The 22547-nt window shown below is 37.8% G+C and overlaps 2 protein-coding genes across 3 annotated transcripts in view; both read left to right on the plus strand.

The window, feature by feature from the left end:
* Positions 1 to 750: 750 nt before the first annotated feature.
* The window catches only part of LOC106074821 (transmembrane protein 178B-like), a 39779-nt gene continuing 17982 nt past the window's right edge, over positions 751 to 22547 (plus strand). The window contains exon 1 of one of the 2 annotated variants that reach the window (XM_013235677.2): positions 751 to 987. Coding sequence is in view for 1 of the 2 variants with exons in the window: in XM_013235676.2 (XP_013091130.2) it covers positions 12560 to 12588 (29 nt within the window). In the remaining variant the exon portion in view is untranslated. Of the gene's footprint in view, positions 988 to 12364; positions 12589 to 22547 lie in introns of those variants that run through there. The other variant, XM_013235676.2, reaches the window with a different exon arrangement.
* LOC129924390 (uncharacterized protein in mobD 3'region-like) lies at positions 1820 to 2386 on the plus strand. The gene has a single exon (XM_056018604.1). The coding sequence runs from the start codon at positions 1820 to 1822 to the stop codon at positions 2384 to 2386; it is 567 nt and encodes a 188-aa protein (XP_055874579.1).

Raw genomic sequence — 22547 nt, forward strand, 5'->3', positions numbered from 1 at the left:
AAGCTGTTTAACATCTGTATTGAAATCAAGCAAATTAGCGACCAAGCTTTGTAGTTTTTTTTACATAAGTACTTTATCCCCCCCCCCCCCTTTGTTTTGTTTTGCGTACTATCCCCCCCCCCCCCCCCCAACTAACACACCTTTTCCAATCCAAAGTAAAATTTAAGTAGTTAGTCAATCTCAGAATTGAGTATCGTCTAAATAAAATAGATACCTAATTCTTCGGGTCTGGATTTCGCCCAAACACTAAGCTCTTATCAATCACTGCTTTTATAAAGCTATAGAATTTCGTTTTTTTTTTTTTTTTTTTGCTATTTAATCTTGTTTGTAAGAAGTTACACAGCCTACTGTCGAACCTTAACACACACACACACATATTTTAGCCCATACACACAGGGACAAAAGAGCCGCACTTCCTTGTCTATTTTTTTCTACTTCTAAACTCCACGCAGATGATCTTTCTTTTCAAAGCTACTGGAATGTGATTCAACGCAGACATTGTTTTATTTTCGTCACAGTAAAGCAAGCAGAGGACAAGGCGGGTGAAAGAAAAACACTACTTTGGCTTCTTCCTCTGCGCATGCGCGCTTGTGTGTCGCCGGGGGTTCGTAGAGGTATATGTGTTTTTTTTCCTCCTGTCAACTCTCATAGGTGCATGTCTCTGCGTGTGTGTGTATGTGTGACAGTGTTTGCGTGCCAGGTATCGAACGAAGAGTGTTGAATTCGTTAATGCACACCTCCCAAAGGTTCTGCTTGGGCCACGAGCTTTCAACGAATGAGGGGAAAAGGGCGGTAACCTGTTACTGTTGCGACACACCAAACTGGATTGGGACAACTCGTGCAGGCAGAGAGCCCTAAATATATTTCTATGTCGTAAAAAAATATATTTGAACAATTTTTTTTTTAGGTTTCGGGATTTATTTTAGCCTTTCTTCTTTTTTTGGCTTTAATCAAATTTGGATTGTATATTTACTGACAACAGAACAGGTAAAAAAAACTGCCTCTTTAAAGTAGATTGAATGCGAGCTGATCTTCTAGTTAATTTCTTCCAAATTGGAAACTGTCATTCCTTTATCTCTTATCCTATTATCTATTTATTTGTGTATCTAATCTAAATGTAGATTCCTATTGCCCTAATTATATTATGTCTGCGTATAGATTTGGTAAATATAGTATTGGTTTCTGAATAAATCATTATGAATTACCCATATACTATTAGGCCTACTGATTTATTTGTTATTATTATGTTTTTATTTATTTACTTTTATTTACAATTATTATTACGCATGCTTCTAAAATATTCCTATCAATATTTTAGCAGGTTTCTTCGTTTTGTATTTTTTTAAAATTTATACACGTAGATTGTAAATCTAAGCTATGTTCTCTATTGGTTGTACTTTGAGTAGATTTAATTTTATTTCCCTTTAATAGTTCAATCATTAAACAATTCCCGGTCCACACCGTCTGTTTGTCTTCCCTTTGATTATTAAAATATTTTGCAAAGGCGGTTAATGAAGTGTGGGCAACAAGCAAGGGTGTGGCCTAAGTGGTTCAGGGGGATCCATTCAGTCTTGATTAAAATGTTTAATCTTTTCATGTATTATAATAATGGCAATGTCTACGATTCTAAAGATTAAGGATGTATTAAAAGCAGACGTATTATCTGTCCAATGTTATTCTTTGAAGAATATCCTTAAGCATCTTTGATACCACATTAGCATTAGTTTCAATTTGACAATGTTTTCGTACCTTGTAGTGTTTCACAATTAACTAGAAAAGTAGATTTGTGGTTGATATGTCAAATTTAAAGAAAAAAAAAATGGGCGTCTCCCTATTGATTTATTTGCATGTCTCAGATGTGAATGTCTCAGACGTGAATGTCTCAGATGTGAATGTCTCAGATGTGAATGTCTCAGATGTGAATGTCTCAGACGTGAATGTCTCAGATGTGAATGTCTCAGACGTGAATGTCTCAGATGTGAATGTCTCAGATGAGAATGTCTCAGATGTGAATATCTTAGACGTGAATGTCTCAGATGTGAATGTCTCAGATGAGAATGTCTCAGATGAGAATGTCTCAGATGAGAATGTCTCAGATGTGAATGTCTCAGATGAGAATGTCTCAGACGTGAATGTCTCAGACGTGAATGTCTCAGATGAGAATGTCTCAGATGTGAATGTCTCAGATGAGAATGTCTCAGATGTGAATGTCTCAGATGTGAATGTCTCAGACGTGAATGTCTCAGATGAGAATGTCTCAGACGTGAATGTCTCAGATGAGAATGTCTCAGACGTGAATGTCCCAGATGTGAATGTCTCAGACGTGAATGTCTCAGACGTGAATGTCTCAGATGTGAATCGTGCTTTGTTTCAACTTCATGGTTAAAATGTGGAAAAGTTTCCCCTTCCAAACCTTGCGAGCTATACGGCAGATGATGTAAAGGCCGTCTGTTTGTAAGGCCGTCGTTTAACGATGGTGTCGTGTGACCAGCACAACGGACAACCGCTTTACTTTGCCTAACTAATGTCAGGTACCCATTAGAGTTGGGTTGACTCAGGGGCATCCTAAAAGTCAGTCTTCACCGAAATTCGAACCCGGAATCCCTTGGTTTGAAAGTCAAACGCTTTATCACCCAGCCACCGCGCTCCCTAAAGGTGGAAGGAAGTAGTTAAAGGTTGCTAGTTTTTTTGAAAACAAAAATAAAGCTTTAAAAATTTGAATAATTTATTTCAAGAAAAAATTTCGCACATAGAAGTATTGCTGGATGGCTAAGCTGAAAGAGCATCGCGATAAAACGAAATGTCGTGGATTCGATCCCCTGACTGGTCGGAACTTGTTTCTCTTTTATTTTACAATGTTTTAATTTAGATTGTTTGGCTTATCTTGCGAGAAAATACAGTGCAACCGCGAAAGCAAAATCATGCCTTAACACAATCTTTAACACAATCTTTAACACAATCTTTAACATAATCTTTAACATAATCCCTGGCATAAAAAAAAGTCCCTGGCTAAAAACAAAATCCCTGACATAAAACAATTATTGGCATAAAACACTCTCTTGGAATATTTCTGTATCTAAGTATATCAATAACCCTGGCAAGTAATTCCACACAATTAGTGCATTTTATAGAGTTTTTCACTGTATGTTGTAAATTAATCTAATGGCCTATATTGTCGGCAAAAAGTAAAACATTTTTTTTGGTCGTTACGGCCTATGTGGGGCATATGGCTACTTTAAAAAAAAACAAACAGTTAACACTATTAACAAATAGTTTAAACACAGTATAACTATATTTCAATATTATTGTTAAATGTTTCTTGTATGGTCTGTGAATAAGAGAGGTTAAGGTCCACATTTTTGTAAGCCCTTTATTATGCCTGTATCTATAAAAGTAACTAGTAGCACTCTCCAACTTTGTTCTTTTCGGAAACAAAGTTTTGAGATCATTTTTTTTTACAAACCGTTTATATGTGTCTTTTCTGTTTTCTAAAAGTATGTTTAAACAGACAGAGCTGAGGTGACAGAGCCATGACTGAACTTTCGCCTTTTTTTAGCAATGAGATAAATACGGCTGTAAAGAGTTTAGTCGTCTGCTCCACCCAGTTATGTCCCCTGTGACACCTGTGTTTACACCATCTTGGGTTGATTCATCTTTCTAATTCCTGTAGTAGTTTTTCACACCATCCTATTGGGGAGGTCACCTTTGTTCTTATTTTGTAGATTGCGATTAATAGTTTATTTTAAAAAACGATTAAATTAATGTCTATTCTAAAATTATAAACATTTCTTTTCTTTTCTTATTTCTAATTATCTTAAAAAATCACATAGCAGATTTAGCTGTTTCATTGGTACGATTTATACACGAGCAGAATTAGTGTTAAGTCCGGCATTGTTTTTTTTTTTCCTAGGCCATTACATCTAAATGTTAACAATCCAATGAATTTTAACGAATAGCTCAATATTATAAGCCTCATTCCATTCATATCAAACCCTTGAGACTTGAATGTTAGCTTTATTGGAAGGTAAACTTAGACCACCACTTTTTAACAAAATATTTCATTCATTGTTGTTTTTTTCCTTTCGGCAAAACTGAGTTACGACTTAAGTAGTTCAGATCATTGGGACAGACTATGTAGTACAGCACAACGACCAATCGCCTTTACTTCCCCAGCGTATGTCGGGTACCTATTAGAGTTTGTCGGGCTTAGGGTGTCCTAAAAAAATTTTCCGGGTTAAAAATCCCAGTCATCACCGGGCTTAGAATGCAAGACCTTCTCGATACAGAAGCTGGGCGCTTTACCATTGAGCCACATTGCTCCCAATGAATTTGACCATCATTACGTTTATACCAACTCTTTTAAGGCAATCAATTCTGCAGGTGTATCTTGTCTTAGTTGTTCTACCCCCCCCCCCCCCCCTGTTCATAAAATTGTCATAATGGTTAGAATTCGGCTGCTAAAACCAAGGGGATCTGGGCTTGAAACCTTCCATAGCGATTATCTCGTTTTCTGAGAGCGTCCATCAGTGCTTACTACGTTTAGTGCTTAACGTCTGCGGCAAATAGTAGGTAAAAGCGATTGGTCATTCTGCTATCCACACATCATTCTAGTAGACCGTTCACAATGCGTTCTTAGTGAACTCCTTAAAAACAGACAGTCACTGTACGTAAACGTTGCATAGAACAAGACTTGTAGGCTAATAATCCCTCTCACATACATACTTATAGTTACAGAAATATAACTGAAATAGTTGATCAAATAGGGGAATTAAACTTCCTGTATGCAATGGAAGATCAAGTAGTAGGATCTCTATCTGTGGTAGGCATTCAGAGCTGAGTTGTTTAAGGGAATACACTTTTCACTTCTGCTTGACAACTCCTTATATCAGAGTCTTCTTTGAAGAAACAAAAAACAAGTGAAGCGTAATGTTTTGTTCCGTGTATGCGCTTGAAACGACTTAAAGGTTAAAATTTTTTAGTTACTTTGAGATGAACTTTGTCACCTGATCTAATTTGAATAACTTACAAGAAAGTCTACGGAAATGAAAGTGCCAGATTTTAGTACGTGGAGGCCCTGTGCGAGGTTTTGTGGGGGCCCCTACCTCTTCAAGCTTCAATATAAATGCACTTACTGTATGTCTGTGTGTGTGTTTTTAGTTGGCAACACTGAGGTTCAAATTATCGTCCTTGACATTGTTTAGTTTATCGTCCTTGACATTGTTTGGTTATAGTCGTAAAAAAACAACTCCAAATAAAACTTTTTTCTTTAAACATATCCACGTGTAGTCTGTACAAATGATGTACTTGGGGCTAAGTGCCTATGTCGTCTTGCTAGAATCTAGACTATTCATGACAGTCTTTGATGGTACCGAAAATAGCACTAGGCTATTTTACAGAAGCGAGTTTATTAAATAACAATGTACTCCATAAAGTAAAAAGTAAAGTTTCCCTTTCAGACCTTGTGATCAATGGGGCAGATGATGTAAAGGTCCTCTGTTTCTGTGGCCCACGGTTAACTAGGGTGTCAAGTGGCCAGCACTACGACCAACCGTCTTAACTTTTTCCCAACTAATATTAAGTAGAGCTTGGCGGACTCAGTTGCGCCTTAAAGATCCCGAAAGTAAAAATCTTAGTCTTCACCAGGATTCGAACCCGGGACCTCCGTTTTACCACTCAGCCACCGCTCTCCCAATGCTACATAAGCTTTTAAAATGCAAAACCACCATGAACTAGTGGATATAGATCTACATGTATATGCATTCACCTTCCTGTACACACACATATTTCATTTAAGCACGCAGACACGCGTGTAACCCTACTCTCAAGACATAATCCCTTGATTTAAACAACACATGTCTGTGTATGTGTGTGTGTGCGGGTGTGTCTGTGTGAGGGGAATGTGAGAGACGAATATGTTGTTGACAATGTCAACATTGTTTGGACCACAATGAAAGTAGGTCGTTCCATCAAGCTACCTGAGGCACTGTTACGTCTGCCAACTTTTTCAGTGTTATAAAACCAAAAGTTGTTTTTTCTTTTTCTACAATAGTTGTATATAGCCTACCTTGTATAATATATATATATATATTATATGTCTAAAAAATAAAATATCCTCAATGGGCAACTACCCCACTTTTTATACAATTTAAGCTACTTCTTCATTTTATGGCGAACTAAATCAAGGTGCGTTCAACCAGTGGTTCCCCCCAAAAGTTGTTCACATCTTCCACTGCCTAATGTTAAGAATTATATATATATATATATATATATATATATAGATAGATAGATAGATAGATCTTTAAATGCAACACTTTGAGCGTCGTGATTTTAAAACAAAAATCTTTTACACTCTTATACTAATCTAAAGCATTGTCGTAAATACCCTTCATCCAAATATAGTGCTTTAATACTCAATAAATAAGTTCTTTACTGTGAGCAGACGACTTCGGATGTGTAACTCTTTTGTTTCAGAGTTTAAAACTGCGTAGTCTATGGCCGTTGGCAAGATAACATTCAGTGTAGCCCCATGATTTATACATGAAGGGGAACCGCTAATCTGGTGTATCGATCGTAGAATAGCGTACATTCTTATCGTCCTGATCTTATACAGTGAACACACCAGTTCAAGTTTTTTATAGTGTTTTTTTTTTTTTTTTTTGGACTTCGTGTTCTTAATTGGCGTGGTGTGGGAACGGCAGTGGGGGGCGGCCCGCCCCGTCAAGCATACTTTGGGGATGACTTTTGTATCTGCACCCTAACCAACCTTCGTAAAGTATACTTTGTGTGTGCAGGGATTTAAGACTATCCGCACCATTGAAAGATTCACTTTATCTTTGCCTCTATCGTCATGTGTCTACCGCCGTTTGCCCATGATCACTTGAACATGAAGTTAAAATTTGGGAGTCCTTGCGAGCGTGCTAACGTCATTTGAGTTCTGAGTTTTGTCTGATTTTTAGCGGCCCCCGAAAGATGAAAAGACGCTATTAGTTTTGTGTGGAATGTCTGTCCGTCCGTCCGTCCCGTTTAGATCTCGTAAACTAGAAAAGAGTGAAAATCCGCCATCATAATATTTTAGACCATTCAAAGTTCTGATGCAACGGCTACTTTTTCTTTTTTGAAAGCGAAAAATCTAATTTTTAAAATCACTTATGCTAGCAGTGTTTTCATAAAAATTTACTATTCACTATTAATAGTAAAAATCAAGAGAGGCTCCTTAGTAGGGGAGATGACTATTAGCCATATTTTAACACATTTCTGCAAATGGTTTAAGATTTGTTGTCAAATTTTTAATTTTTTTTTTTTTACATTTACATGCATATACGTTGGACATAATTTAAAACAACAATTAATAAGTAGTTTTTTTTCCACATTATTGCGTGAATCGCAATGCTCACTATACACAATAAAACATCGAACTAAAGGAGAATTTTTTTTTCTTTACGGAAATGTTTTTTCTTGAGGATTTGAATAAGAGATTGACCCCTTACAATACCATTAATTAGATCAATTAGATATTCATTATAAGACATCAGTTAGGCCAGATTCACATCTGACTATCCATTCACTTTCAACTATCCTTTGGTCTGCTGGACCGCTGGGGCACTACACAAGATCTGTCATCCTTCGTTCTCCATTCATCTCTGTCGTTTGTCTTTGATAGAATTTTATTCTGATGTTCTTTCTGAAAATATTGAAACCTTCCTTTTTACCTGCCTGGGTGGACCACTTCGGGGGCCGATTTTGAGTTTGTGTCTCCACACAAACTGTCTTTGTAACCTTGTTTTAAACTCACATTTGTATATAATTTCTTACGTCTTACGTTCGATGCGTTAATTTTAGGCTCATGAAATCATGCCATTCCAATTGCTTGTATCACAGTCACGCCTCTATGTATATATTTAAAAAAAGTAATATCCTTAGACTGCACCCATTTCTTGTGAGATAGGCGTAGACAAATGTTATCTCGATAGATGTTATGACCAAACATTACATCAATGCACTTGATTCCCCCCCCCCCCTTCCTCACACACACCCATTCAACTAACTTTGTTTTGATAAACATTTAAATTTAGTATTTTTTTTTAACCCTGAGCCTATCATGCTCTGCCCACTAACTGCAAATGGCTGAGACTGAAAGAGGAAAACGTTTAAAAAATATGCGTAACTACCTTCATTCATGACCCACTTTATCAGTGGGTTAAGAAATCTACTACTTTTAAAGCGGGTAATATTTTGATTGTTAGATCCTCGTTTGTCTTTTATTAACGTATCGGCCCAATACCGATACCCTCTTTTTTTTTTTCAACTGTCAGTGACATACATGTATGCAAGACTGGCTTTTTTTTTTAAATTGCACTGGCTGAACAGAACTAAATTTACGAAAATGGAGGCCCCTTGTCCGATGCCCTCCTTGAATCCCGCCACTGATTCTGAGAGAGGGAGAGGCGAGGAATATAACCACATGTTTATCATGAAAAAAAAGATTTTGTTATTGAGGGAGTAGTCCTATTATTACATTTTTTTTTATCCCGGCTAATTTAATTTTATATGAAGTTGTTTAGAAAGCCTAGAGTAACACTTACACAGAGGCGTAGTGAGCAAAACGTGCGCCCGGGGCAAGGTACCATTTTTCATGAACATCACATAGAAATATAGGCTGCGTGTGGCGCCCCCCCCGACCCATGGATGACGCCCGGGGCATCGTTCCCCCCTTGCCCCCCCCCCCACTACGCCTTTGCACTTACTGTTTACCCTCATAGGATAAATGTTAAACAAACATTTCAAAGCCACTGTAAGTTTCCAGTCTTCTATTTCTAGAGAGTCCTATTCTCTTACCATCAAATACGTTGTTTTTTTTTCTTTGAAAGTGTGTGTAATGAAGAAAAAAAAATCATAGTCTTGGTTGTTCCGAGGTAGTATAAGGTAGGTCAATGGTGCTCAACTTGTTTCGGTCTTGGAGCCATACCATTTCCCACAAATACCATATGCCATACCATTTCCCACACATACCATATGCCATACCATTGCCCACAAATGCCATATGTCATACCATCTCCACACATACCACTTGCCATACCATTGCCCACAAATACCATATGCCATACCATTTCCCACACATACTATATGTCATACCATTTCCAACACATACCATATGCCATACCATTGCCAACAAATACCATATGCCATACCATTTCCCACAAATACCATATGCCATACCATTTCCCACACATACTATATGTCATACCATTTCCAACACATACCATATGCCATACCATTGCCCACAAATACCATATGCCATACCATTGCCCACAAATACCATATGCCATACCATTTCCCACACATACTATATGTCATACCATTTCCCACACATACTATATGCCATACCATTGCCCACAAATACCATATGCCATACGATTTCCCACACATACTATATGCCATACCATTTCCCACACATACTATATGCCATACCATTTCCAACACATACCATATGCCATACCATTTCCAACTTATACCACATGCCATACCATTTCCCACACATACTATATGCCATACCATTTCCAACACATACCATATGCCATACCATTTCCCACACATACCACATGCCATACAATTTCCCACACATACTATATGCCATACCATTTCCCACACATACTATATGTCATACCATTTCCAACACATACCACATGCAATACCATTGCCCACACATACCACATGCCATACAATTTCACATACACGTGTCTCGGGCCAAAAAAAAAAATCGGCGTGTCACGTGAATTCAGCGTCTGCGGCTTCAATTTTCCCATTCAATAAGCAGAAGTGCCGGATAGAACCGAGTCACGGAACGGATATTGCCCGGAGGTCGTAGTTTGGGCGTCCCTGGGATACCTGATTGGAGACGTTGGAGGGAGGGGGGGGGGTACGTAAGAAGCTGATATCTATCTGAAGGGCGTCGTGGCTATCAAGTCCCATGTTTGTAACTTAAGAACTGAGGCGTGGGTAGGGAACTGTATCCCCTCAATGTTTAGGGCGTCATAGCATCGAATGTAATGTTTACGTCTTGCTCTAAACATATCACTGAACTATATTTCATTTGGCTTTTTTTAAAAACTTTTCAGTCTGTGTGTGGACCGCGCAGTTCAGTGCTAGAGTTCAGTGAATGTTCGTTATAAATGCGATCTTTTAAAACTGTTTCTTTCGTGTTTCTTTAAAGTGTGTTTCTATTTTTTTATAATAATTCTATCTATCAGAATGAACTTCTTTTTTCCTCCTAGGTATGTGAATCACGCGAATGTTTGTCCTGCATTCATCGTTCTTTAAAGTGTACAAGTGTGATGAGATTGTCTACTAGTTATTTTTTTAAATTCAACACTGTGTTTAATTGATAAACCAACCCTTTGACCCAAACATTTCTATTCCAACAGATCGATCCCCAACTATCGAACCCCCAACGGTTTATTATTGGCCTATATTGACCCAAGCTTATAATCATGGCTTGACAATTAGGTCTGTATTATTTTAAAACCGTGTGCGGCTTTTAATGGTTAAGTCTTTGTCTTTCAACAAAATGATATCAGGGCCGGCCTTTGGCATAGGTATACTAGGCAGCCGCCTAGGCCTCAATTTGGACTTCAAACACTTTTTTTAGAGAAGAAAGAGCGAGAGTTGTGCCCAATGTTATTGTTGAAGTAGGCCTACACTAGGTTTTAAATAAATTGCGTTTTTTTTTCGCTGTGTATATTTTTTTTCTTATTCATTTGGGGCCACAAAGTCACTTCGCCTGGGGCATCCTATTATCTGAGGCCGGCCCTGATGATATTTCAAGTCTTTGTCCTCCAATGAAATATTCCAAGCATTTGTCCTCCGTCAAAATGATATTTCAAGTGTTTTTCCTTCAACTAAAATGATATTTCAAATCTTTGTCCCCCAACTTAAATGACATTTCAAATCTTTGTCCCCCAACTAAAATGACATTTCAAATCTTTGTCCTCTAATAAAAGGGTGTTTCAACTATTAACAAAATGAAGTGTCTCATGCACACTACATATAGCTCCCCCCCCCCTTTTTTTTTCACATATTCCCTGAAATATATAGGTCTAATTATGTCTAATTGTATTTAATGAAATAGCACATTTTGTTATGATTGTTATGACAATAACTGTAGGTAAGAAACACGAACAGCCAGATATTGTCACATTAAACACAACAGAAAGACTTACCAAAGTTCTACTTGCATTATGTAGGCCTACTCTTTTTTTGGTTAATGTCGCATTATATAATGACAGCATTTAAAAACTGCATATAAGACTAAGACTAATAAAGGTATCTCTTTTTGTAAATATCTAAATTATTTAGTTTGCAAAATCCTTTTTTTTTTAATATGGAAAAAAAAGTTAATAAATCATTTTTAGGACTGTAATGACTCCAAGATTGTATTAACTACACGGCTTAACATTGAACACTTCAATGAATGCTATTTTAGTTTCAAACTAACCATCATTTTAAACCCAGATCTACTCGGTACATCACTTAAGAAAAACCCAAAAGAAATTTTCCGTTATCAAACTAGAAAACTTAGATTGGTGTAAGTGTAAATTTGTGCACTATGTCTAATACTCCTAATTATCTAAAACAGATCGGTTCTAAATACTTTGTTATTCACTCACACATACAAAATAAGTCTTACCGCGCAGTTAGAACAATCTTGGAGTCAGTGTCGTAGCTAGGGTGGGGAAATTTGACCCCCCCCCCTGGGGCCCCACTTGAAGGGTTCCCCCAAATGAGTGTTGGAAATTTTTTTTACATTAAATATTAAATATTACGAAAAATGCAGGGGCCCCCAAAGAGGTCTAGCCCCCCCCCCCGGACCCAAATAATGGCGAATTCCTAGCTACGCCACTGCGTGGAATCATTACAGCCCTAATAACTCTCCTTCGGTTCCTACAGTTTGTCTTGGAAATGTTCAGGAGAGAACCGCGACCATCGTCTGGGTTAACATATCACTTCCTTTAAGATCAATGAAATAATCCTTCTTGCTTGTGTTTAACAATAGGTATACATGCTCATCTTTTGTAAAGTACATTTTAAAAGACCCCAGTTTGGACTAGCTACTGTCTTGTCGACCATCCCATTTTAAAAGCTCCTTTTTGTCATGCAAACGTTCTTCAGTCGTTCTATTTACTCGACAACAGACGCAAAGTAAATACGTCTGCCACATATGCAAAGTTCAAAAAAAGATTCAGCCAATAGAAATTCCTGTTAGAGACAAAAAAATCCAACTGTCGTCATTGAGTAAGCAGAAAGTGATTACGTCAAAACAATTTTTTTTTTTCAAAAGTAATTCTACCCTTTTTTTTTTCCACCCCAGAGATAGATTTACCATGCTCGATACTCGTTTGAAAAAGTGTTGATGAGAAGTTTTGTTTTTGTTTCAAATGTGATACTGACATCTAGTGGTGGCATTCTGAGGGGACAATTACACGGACTGTAGCTTTCTTTTTGTGGAATCCTTGTTCATTTTATTCGCATTGTGGAATTCTTGTTGCCTGAAGTTTAATTAAACATGGGCTTCAAGTTAAAATTTATGCGCAGGTAATTGATGATTTTATAATTGTTTATTTGTGCATGCTATGTGGCATTTCGTTACAGGACTTAAATACTTCTACAATATGCAATTTCAAGGATTATCTTATCTTATAAAAATACAGACGTTCCTTCAAAGAAGGATTACGTCCTACGCGTCATGCATCTAGTCATGCATGTTAACCAATGACTTAAATTCTGACAAGTCATTAGTTTTCCCGGCTGGCTCAGAACGCTTATTGTAAAGATTGATAAACTATACATATACAATACCTGTAAAATACGATATTTAGTAACGTTTTTAGGATAGGAAAAGTTATGCTTGCTCTATAAGTTGCCTAATCATTGTGATAATGTTGACGGTCTTCACGTTTTAAATAAATATTTTCCTATTTTATTTTATTTAATTTTTTTTTCTTCTATTACCAGTCAAAAATTTAATGAAAAATCCAATTTAAAAGTTTTCAAATATTTTTAAAAGAAATATAGACTCGGGATTGAGAAACGACGTGATTGGATGATTTGTCATGCAGTGGAAATAGATAAGTTAGAGAGGAATGGGTTAATGTGACTTAGAAACTAAAATGTAATAGATCAATGCTATTTATGAGTGTTTATAAGCTGGCCCGGTGTCATTGATAATACGTCTCCTACAAATATTATAGTTCTTACTTTTCTTCTGTTGATATGTGAAATCATAGAACATGTTTTTATTGATTAATTAGAAATCTATTTTTTTAATAAAAAACAAACCTCAGAATTTCTGACTTTTCTTCTGTTGATATATGAAATTATAGAACATATTTTTATTGATTAATTAGAAATCTATTTTTTAAATAAAATACAAACCTCAGAATTTTGTTCCTTATTGGAGATTTGCATACATGGCGGAAAACCTTAAAAAAAAAATACCCAGAAAGACACAAAGATAGAGGCACATTTCTTATTCCATACGCTAGAACAAAGCCTTACAAGTGCTTCTTCATCTCTATTACCATTAGAGAATGGAATGGGTTGCCTGAAACAGTCAGGAAAACCAAGGACTTAACAGAATTAAAGTCATTGATTAGATTAGCATGCATGACTAGATTGACACATGAAATTCGTAGGACGTAATTATCTTCTTTTTTTGAAGTAACGTCTGTAATCTATAAGATAATATGTGTGGTGTACAAAATAAAGGAAGTGTTAAGAATCTAGGTTTTTAAAAAGTTACAGGATCAGTTTTTGTGTAAATTGTAGCTTAGCACTGCAGAATCAATTTTTATTTAAAGCTCTTCTGTTTATGACATTTATTTAGTTGGCAATTTTCGAAGTACAATGTATTGTCCTTGACATTGCTTAGTGTATCTTGAAACTCTCCAATTCTCGCTTCTGAGGGAAAATGCGAGAGCAGCAAAGTTGTTTTATATTTCTATGGTCCTTGTTTTATATGTCTACCTTGTCATTACAATAGTGTTACAAAAAGCTAATACATGTTCAAAGCAGTAGAAAATTACAATAGTGTTTTAAGAATTTATAAAAAAGAGTTTGAATTGAAATAGAATTCGGACCAGACAGTCTAGTTGACCAAACCAGGTGCGTCTAACTATATTTAAAGACCTAATAAGTCACCAGAGACTTCGAGGATCGATCCACTCACAGATTCGTAAGTCTCATTTTCAGAAAATGTATATATCTATGTGGCCGCAGTGGCTGAGTGGTCAAGCGTTTGGCTTCCGAACCTGGGTCCTGGTTTCGAATCTGAGATTTTGAATTTCGGGATTTTTAGTCCAACCAACTCTCTATGTATATATCTATGTCTATTTATTACACCACTAGTAGTCAAGACAAGAAACTTATTTCCATTATTGCTAAATACTTGAGATGTCTTCAATGCTTCGCACTACATAAATAGAACACTGTCAATTGTAGGATTTCTTTTGAACCATTCCATCCATCTATCCCAATGGCACTACAGCAACATGTGGGGCTCTGGCCTGCTTCAACACATCCTTCCATTCAGATCTCTCTTCAGCTTTTCGTCTCCACGCCTTAACTCTCAGTTGTGGTAGGTCTGTCTCGACATCGTCTCCACGCCTTAACTCTCAGCTGTGGTAGGTCTACCTCGACATCGTCTCCATGCCCTAACTCTCAGTTGTGGTAGGTCTGTCTCGACATCGTCTCCATGCCCTAACTCTCAGCTGTGGTAGGTCTGCCTCGACATCGTCTCCATGTCCTAACTCTCAGCTGTGGTAGGTCTACCTCGACATCGTCTCCATGTCCTAACTCTCAGTTGTGGTAGGTCTACCTCGACATCGTCTCCATCCCCTAACTCTCAGTTGTGGTAGGTCTACCTCGACATCGTCTCCACGCCCTAACTCTCAGCTGTGGTAGGTCTGCCTCGACATCGTCACTTCATCGTCTCCATGCCCTAACTCTCAGTTGTGGTCTGCCTCGACATCGTCACTCCATCGTCTCCATGCCCTAACTCTCAGCTGTGGTAGGTCTGCCTCGACATCGTCACTCCATCGTCTCCATGCCCTAACTCTCAGTTGTGGTAGGTCTACCTCGACATCGTCTCCATCCCCTAACTCTCAGTTGTGGTAGGTCTACCTCGACATCGTCTCCACGCCCTAACTCTCAGCTGTGGTAGGTCTGCCTCGACATCGTCACTTCATCGTCTCCATGCCCTAACTCTCAGTTGTGGTCTGCCTCGACATCGTCACTCCATCGTCTCCATGCCCTAACTCTCAGCTGTGGTAAGTCTGCCTCGACATCGTCACTCCATCGTCTCCATGCCCTAACTCTCAGTTGTGGTCTGCCTCGACATCGTCACTCCATCGTCTCCATGCCCTAACTCTCAGTTGTGGTCTGCCTCGACATCGTCACTCCATCGTCTCCGTGCCCTAACTCTCAGTTATGGTAGGTCTGCCTCGACATCGTCACTCCATCGTCTCCATGCCCTAACTCTCAGTTGTGGTAGGTCTGCCTCGACATCGTCACTCCATCGTCTCCGTGCCCTAACTCTCAGTTGTGGTCTGCCTCGACATCGTCACTCCATCGTCTCCATGCCCTAACTCTCAGCTGTGGTAGGTCTGCCTCGACATCGTCACTCCATCGTCTCCATGCCCTAACTCTCAGCTGTGGTAGGTCTGCCTCGACATCGTCACTCCATCGTCTCCATGCCCTAACTCTCAGTTGTGGTAGGTCTGCCTCGACATCGTCACTCCATCGTATTTATGGCGTTTTAACCATTCTATTCATTAAATTATTTTTTTTAAATCTACTAAGCTTGGATGACCAATAAGCGACTTAACCTATTTATTCTCCTTTAAGTGGACTGGCTGAAGAAATCCCTCCGAAATGTGTGGACTTGTGAATGGACCTCATTCACCAATCGTAAAAAAAAAACAATATTTAGTCACGTGATAATATTGATAAAACTACGGGAAAAAACTGTCACGTGATAGCCATTGTGTATTAAAAATTAGATCGTAATTTGTATAGAAGAGTTAGAGAATCACCTGGGTAAATGTTATTTGTTTACGATTGTTCTTAGACCTATTGCATTTTACGTTTCGTGTGTCACGTGTTGTTGACGAAACTAGAGCGTCGCACATGAACCTGTTGTGTCTCGTAGGATGTCAAATTAATTTGGGTGTTAAAAGTTATGTTTTCATTTATCAAGCATAACATATCATAGCTACTTTCAGTCCACTTACATGTGTCATATATTCTCGTCTTTCTTTCGTGTAATCTTACCTTATAAAATACAGTTACTTCAATAATTAAGATGATTAAGTCCTAAGCGTGTCCTTAGGTCAATGTAGTCATGATTTAAACTCTGCCGAGCCATTGGTTTTCCTGACTGACTCAGGCAACCCATTCCATGCACCAAACTGCCAACTGTATTTCTTTTAAAGCTAAATGCACTTCTCTCTATCAGACAATCGTAATAATTAAATATCTTCCTTAAAACACTAAAAAAAATATTTTTTTTAGTTTTCATGTTTGTCTGTCACATAGTTTTTGGGTTTACAATTTTTCTCTACACCGCCCCAAAGCGTGGGCCATTACTGACATACAATTTACAAATATAAAAAAAATGACAAAGAAATACGCTGGAGCGAGGGGATACATTTTTTTCTCTTAAATTAACAAAATATGAAATAAGGTTTTAAATGAATTATTTTCCTTTAGCAATAGTCTATGACCAACCATATCAACTCTGAAGTACAGCTTCAGCAAACACAGAGTGGGCATAAACCATTTTGTAGTATACACACCGTGAACTGGAAAAAAAAAACACATCATGTTATTAGTAGTAGACTGATTTAAAAAAAAAAAAAAAATTTTTTTTTTGGGGGGGGGGGGATTATTTGAAATGATTATATAAATTTAACAAAAAGAGCATTAATGTTATTTAAAAAATTAATAATGACTTCTTTGGTCGTTTTATAGTGTCTTCTCTGTATAGGCTATAGGTCTACGTTTTATTTACCTTTGCTTCAGACATCTGTTTTATAAATCTATGTAGGCTACTACTATTAACTCTTTCTCTCCTAATCGACGATTCCATCGTTGATTTTGACTTTATTAAAATAAGTTTATGTTTAATTTTATAACCTTGACTTTGTGTTATATAAAAAGAGCATGCATTTCCCTTTAATTCTATACCAAATACAACATTTTCTGATAACAAACAACAAAGCTATTGAAGCCCAATCATAACAGGGGTAGTGAAATAGTAATGAGCAAAATGAAGAATTCCTTCGAAGCCTGGAAAAAATAATTACGGAGAGAAAGAGTTAAAAGTGTAGTGGGTCTATTTGCATTTATACGGTTACTGTGGCCCGCAGTTTAGAAAAATTTGACTAACAGATTTGGTGTTAACTGAGGGCGTTGGCGTAGCAGACATCGTGTTACACGGTACTTAGGAAGAAATCCCGCGAGATTAGCCCTTAAAGACACTTCATAGAATAATAAAACCCACACCGCCTTGCCTCTATGGCGACATACTTGAATGAAAGGAAACCTGATACATTAAAGCATCGTTTAAAACGGTAGAGCTGCGACTATTAAACCTTACAAGGTGTTATAATGTGCTAGCTACAAAGATGGCTGTCAAATATCTTTTTTTTAAAGACTAGAAACTTAATACCCAAGACAAGTTGTTAGAAAAAGAGTTGGTTTTAAATAGTACCATTCCGACGGACTGTCCTAAGTAAATTGGTAGGGCAGAGAGAGAGGGCTTATGAAAGGAGTGTCTGTTTGGTCGTGTGGTGTGTGCCCTGGACTGTTGTGACTTGGTGTCGATGGTCCGGGCCTGGTTGAGGCATGGGTTAGGATGTAATCCTCAATTATGAGAGAACATCCGAAACTTGTAAAGAAGTGAAGCGATGATCTGTTAATATGTATACATGTCAATTTATTTTTTTGCGATTAATTAGTTTGTTTTTTTTTTCTTTTTTTTTTCAGATTAATTTTTTTTTAGATTAATTTTTTTTTTTTTTTTAGTTTTCATATTCGTCTGTCACATAGTTTTTGGGTTTACAATTTTTCTCTACACCGCCCCAAAGCGTGGGCCATCACTGACATACAATTTACACATATAAAAAGACAACCCCAACAAGTAACATTCGCTGGATCTCAAATTTAACTCTTTACGAAGTGGCAACGAGCTATAGGTCTCCACTGACCACAGGTTGCGACGTCGCAGGTCGGTGTTGACGCCTTCTATAACAAATGGTCTCGCTTTTATGTGTGTGAAATGCAGTCTGTATCATCTCACTGGAAGTGTCTATTGGCCAATGTGTGGTCACGTGATCATATAGCTCCCTTCACACACAGTTTCAAAAGTGCCAATACACACGACTTCACCATGTCGTATTGTCTATTGAACTGAACAAAAGGGCTACATTATTACGGCTACATTAACACATACGTATTGATCTAGTAGCCTTCAGCACTAAATCAGACTGATGCGATCCTTGGTCATGGCCACAGTCCTGTATAGGTGCGAATCTTAGACTCAAAGAGGAACATCCTAGCCATGGAATCGAGATGTTACAAAAAGATTCTAGGTTTACCATAGACCACATTTCAAACATGGAAATACGAAATAAATTCACAATGGCGATTGGACATCATAATGACCGTTCCCTCACAGTCACTGTGAAAACAAAACGCATGTTAAGGCTGCAGGGATACTTAATAAGATCCTTGGAGCTTGCCAAAAATTATTCTGCTGGTAACCGTAAAGGTTATCCCCTTCTGTAGTCCACGGTTATCGAGGATGCAAAATGGCCACCACAACGACCAATCGCCTTTAGTTTTCCCCAAACTAGGGTTAGGTACTCATCAGAGTTGGGTGGACTCAGGGGCGCACTAACAATCTCGAAAATCAAAACCCCAGTCTTCTCCGAGACTTGAACCCGAGACTTCTCGATTCGGAAGCCAAGTGCTCTACCACTCAACCACCTAGCCCTCCCAGAATAATGAGGTCGGGAAAAAGAGAAACAAAAAACAATGTGATTGAGAACAAGTGGGGGGGGGGCATAGCAATATAATTGATAGATCGATAGCCTGTAATAAAAATCAATAATCTGACACGACTTATCAATTTCCTTGTCGTCTCCTATATTGTTGAGCATTGCTCAGTGTCCAGGCAGCTATTTGACTTTAATCTTAAGTTTCTTTATCCATGTATATCGCAAACGGCTCAAGAGATAATGTATCCTGGTTGGAGTATAATGCAGTCTCATCAACATTGTTATAACATGCAGTTGGCACTGTTACATAAACATTGTTATAACATGCAGTTGGCACTGTTACATAAACAAACTTTAACATTAATATTTTAACACGTCTGTAGATTTCGTGGTTTACCACAATAAGGTTAACTTTTTAAAAAAATTGATCACGTGATACATATCATCATGCAGCCATCACTTTGCATCTTTGCAGTGACAGTAACCAATGTTCTCCACCTCCTTTGGTTAGAAGCCTTTTTCTTAAATCTATCCAAAAAAAAACAACTAAAGTTTTCTCCTTGTCGTTGTCTAGTCAACATTTCTCCTTGTCGTCGTCTAGTCAACATTTCTCCTTGTCGTTATCTAGTCAACATTTCTCCTTGTCGTCGTCTAGTCAACATTTCTCCTTGTCATTGTCTAGTCAACATTTCTCCTTGTTGGCGTCTAGTCAACATTTCTCCTTGTCGTTGTCTAGTCAACATTTCTCCTTGTCATTGTCTAGTCAACATTTCTCCTTGTCGTTGTCCAGTCAACATTTCTCCTTGTCGTTGTCTAGTCAACATTTCTCCTTGTCGTTGTCTAGTCAACATTTCTCCTTGTCGTTGTCCAGTCAACATTTCTCCTTGTCGTTGTCTAGTCAACATTTCTCCTGGCTATTCTGTAATTGATTTTCAATGATGCTTTAGTTTTTGTGATCTAAACGTGACTGATGGACAGACAGACCACATAAAACCAATAGCAGCTCTTCCCCCCCCCCTTTTTTTTTTTTTGTGGCCTGGGGGGGGGGCGAGGGCACTAAAAACGCTTGAAAAAAGAAAACACTGACTGCGTTTCACTCTTTAATTGCTACATTTCGTATGTTGTGTTGCTCTAGACATTTCTTTCGACTAGTAATGTATTCGGTTCAAGGGTAATTAAATCTAGCATTAAACAGGTTAAATTCACAACATCGTACACTCGTTTTGTTTCTTTTTACATTACCTCTATTCAACTCGTAACTTTGTAGAAACAAAGAACACAGTAATATACACAACGGTTGTAACGATTTTCCTAGAAAATTGAACAGTTGATGTTGATCGTTGGGAAACGAATTACTAGCACACTGGGAAAACTGTAGTTTTATTATTATAATTGTTCAAATAAAGTATAAGAACTAAATTTAAATTTGGCTAGAGAACCAGAAAATATTTATTTTAAACGGACTCTACGTCTTCGAGTATTTTTTTGCATAAGGGTATACCGCTATCCAAGAATTTAATTAAATTAATATTTAGGAACATTTTGCGCATCTTATTCTAGGTCTAGATCTAAAGGCATATCATTAGAATATTATAAATTGTAGGAGATTTATACAGTCGCTTTACTATGATTTTTTTTCGGGGGGGGGGGGGGGTGGGGGGGGGGTATAGCGGGATGAAAAAAAAAAAGTTCCTTTTTTTAAAAAAAATATAACATTCATTAGTGATTAAAAGAAAAATAATCGCGCTATAATTTGTATAAAGGAGGTATTCTCTTTTTGAAAATGTTTTTCTTTCTTCTTCTTCTTCTTCTTTCTTTTCGCTTCACAAATCGCGCTATGCTATTCGTGCGTCTTTAGATTGGTTGATTGAGCCTCAAATTAAGATTGATCGTCGAGTTGACACAGTTTCGTCGTAATTGATTTGTAACCAAGAAAGGCTAAAAGTGTAGGCCTCTTTCATGTCATGTCAGTTGTTAGCTTGACGGCTTGCTAAGTATCCTACAAAAAAATATTGGCACGTACAGGGCCGCCCTTAGGGCACTGCAACCTATGCGGCCGCAGTGGGCCCCCGCACTTTCTTAGGCCCCGCGCTACCACTAACTGTAAATAATTAAATTAAACCATTTTAACTTATAACGGGGTTTCCTTAACCTCCTGATTTTCCTGGAGCTCATGAAAATCTCCATAAATTGCAAAGTATACGAAAAAAAAAGTTATGTAAATCTCCTGACATTATTAAATTATCCTGAAAACTCATAAAAATGTCCTGAAAAATAGACAAAATTGTCATTTTGGGGTGCCATTAAATATGGAAGACGCCAATCCTAATCGCGTTAAAAAAAAACAAAAACAACAGCATTGTCAACTTTCATTTAATAAAAATAATTTTGTCGAATTTAAACCAAAACAGGAAGTTCCAATACTTAATTTACTGTAATCATCTGTAATAGTCAGTGGCATGTAAATGTAGATCTAAATCTATCTCGATCTCTTAAAAAACAATAAAAAGCGATATTTTGATAGTCTATAGTAAATCTAAAAGGCAGATGTGAATGTTGGAAAACTACCTTCAATTGTAGATGGCTCGTAATTTAATTTGACCGTGATTTTGCATTTAATAAAGTATGAATAAAATGCAATGACGAATTTATTTTTTAACAAAAATTCTTAATTTTCACTTATTATCCTTATCTCTACCCAGACTAGGCCCCGCGCAATCCGTTTCACATGGGGCCCCGCAATCTGTAGGACTGGCCCTAGGCACGTAGGTCTATAGTAGTCCTACATAATAATAGAGATGTGTGTTGGGCAGTTTATTTAACCAGTGAACTATTTGACAAATATGCTGAAAGCATGTAACTTGCTAACTTGCAAACAATTAGTCCTTTTACTGTTAATTTTGTGAGGTTCCACAGCAGAGGCGCAGTGAGGGGGGGGGGGGAGTTGCCCCGGGCGTTACCCTCGGGTGGGGGGCGCCACACCCAGAGAGGCGCCTATATTTCTATGTGATGTTAATGATAAATGGGGGAGGGGGGCGCCAATAAAGTATCTTACCCCGGGCGCACGTTTTGCTCACTACGCCTCTGTTGCACAGCTGTCCGTTGATAAGTTGCATATTTTATCAAGAGACAGCGGTCGAAATCCAGTAGGCTATCCAGATAACCCTCTTTAAAAGACAAACTTCATGCCGAGATGCTTGATCTGGAAACCAGTATCTCAGATAGTGGGCTTTGTTTTCTGAACCACGTCCAATCGTTATAGAATGCCTGAACACTGACCTGCGACGTCGCAGCTAGTGGGCAGTTTAGACCAATAGCTCGTTGCCATGTCACAGGTCGAAACGTTGGGCCTCAAAAGCTCAAATATGAACGGGGATAGCAATGGACCTCATTCACCAATCGTAAATAAACACATTTAGCCACGTCATAATATTGATAAAACAATGAAAAATACGTATCACGTGACAGCCTTTATGGATTACACAATTTGTATAG

This window comes from Biomphalaria glabrata, chromosome 2 (assembly GCF_947242115.1).
Source record: "Biomphalaria glabrata chromosome 2, xgBioGlab47.1, whole genome shotgun sequence".
Lineage (NCBI taxonomy): Eukaryota > Metazoa > Mollusca > Gastropoda > Planorbidae > Biomphalaria > Biomphalaria glabrata.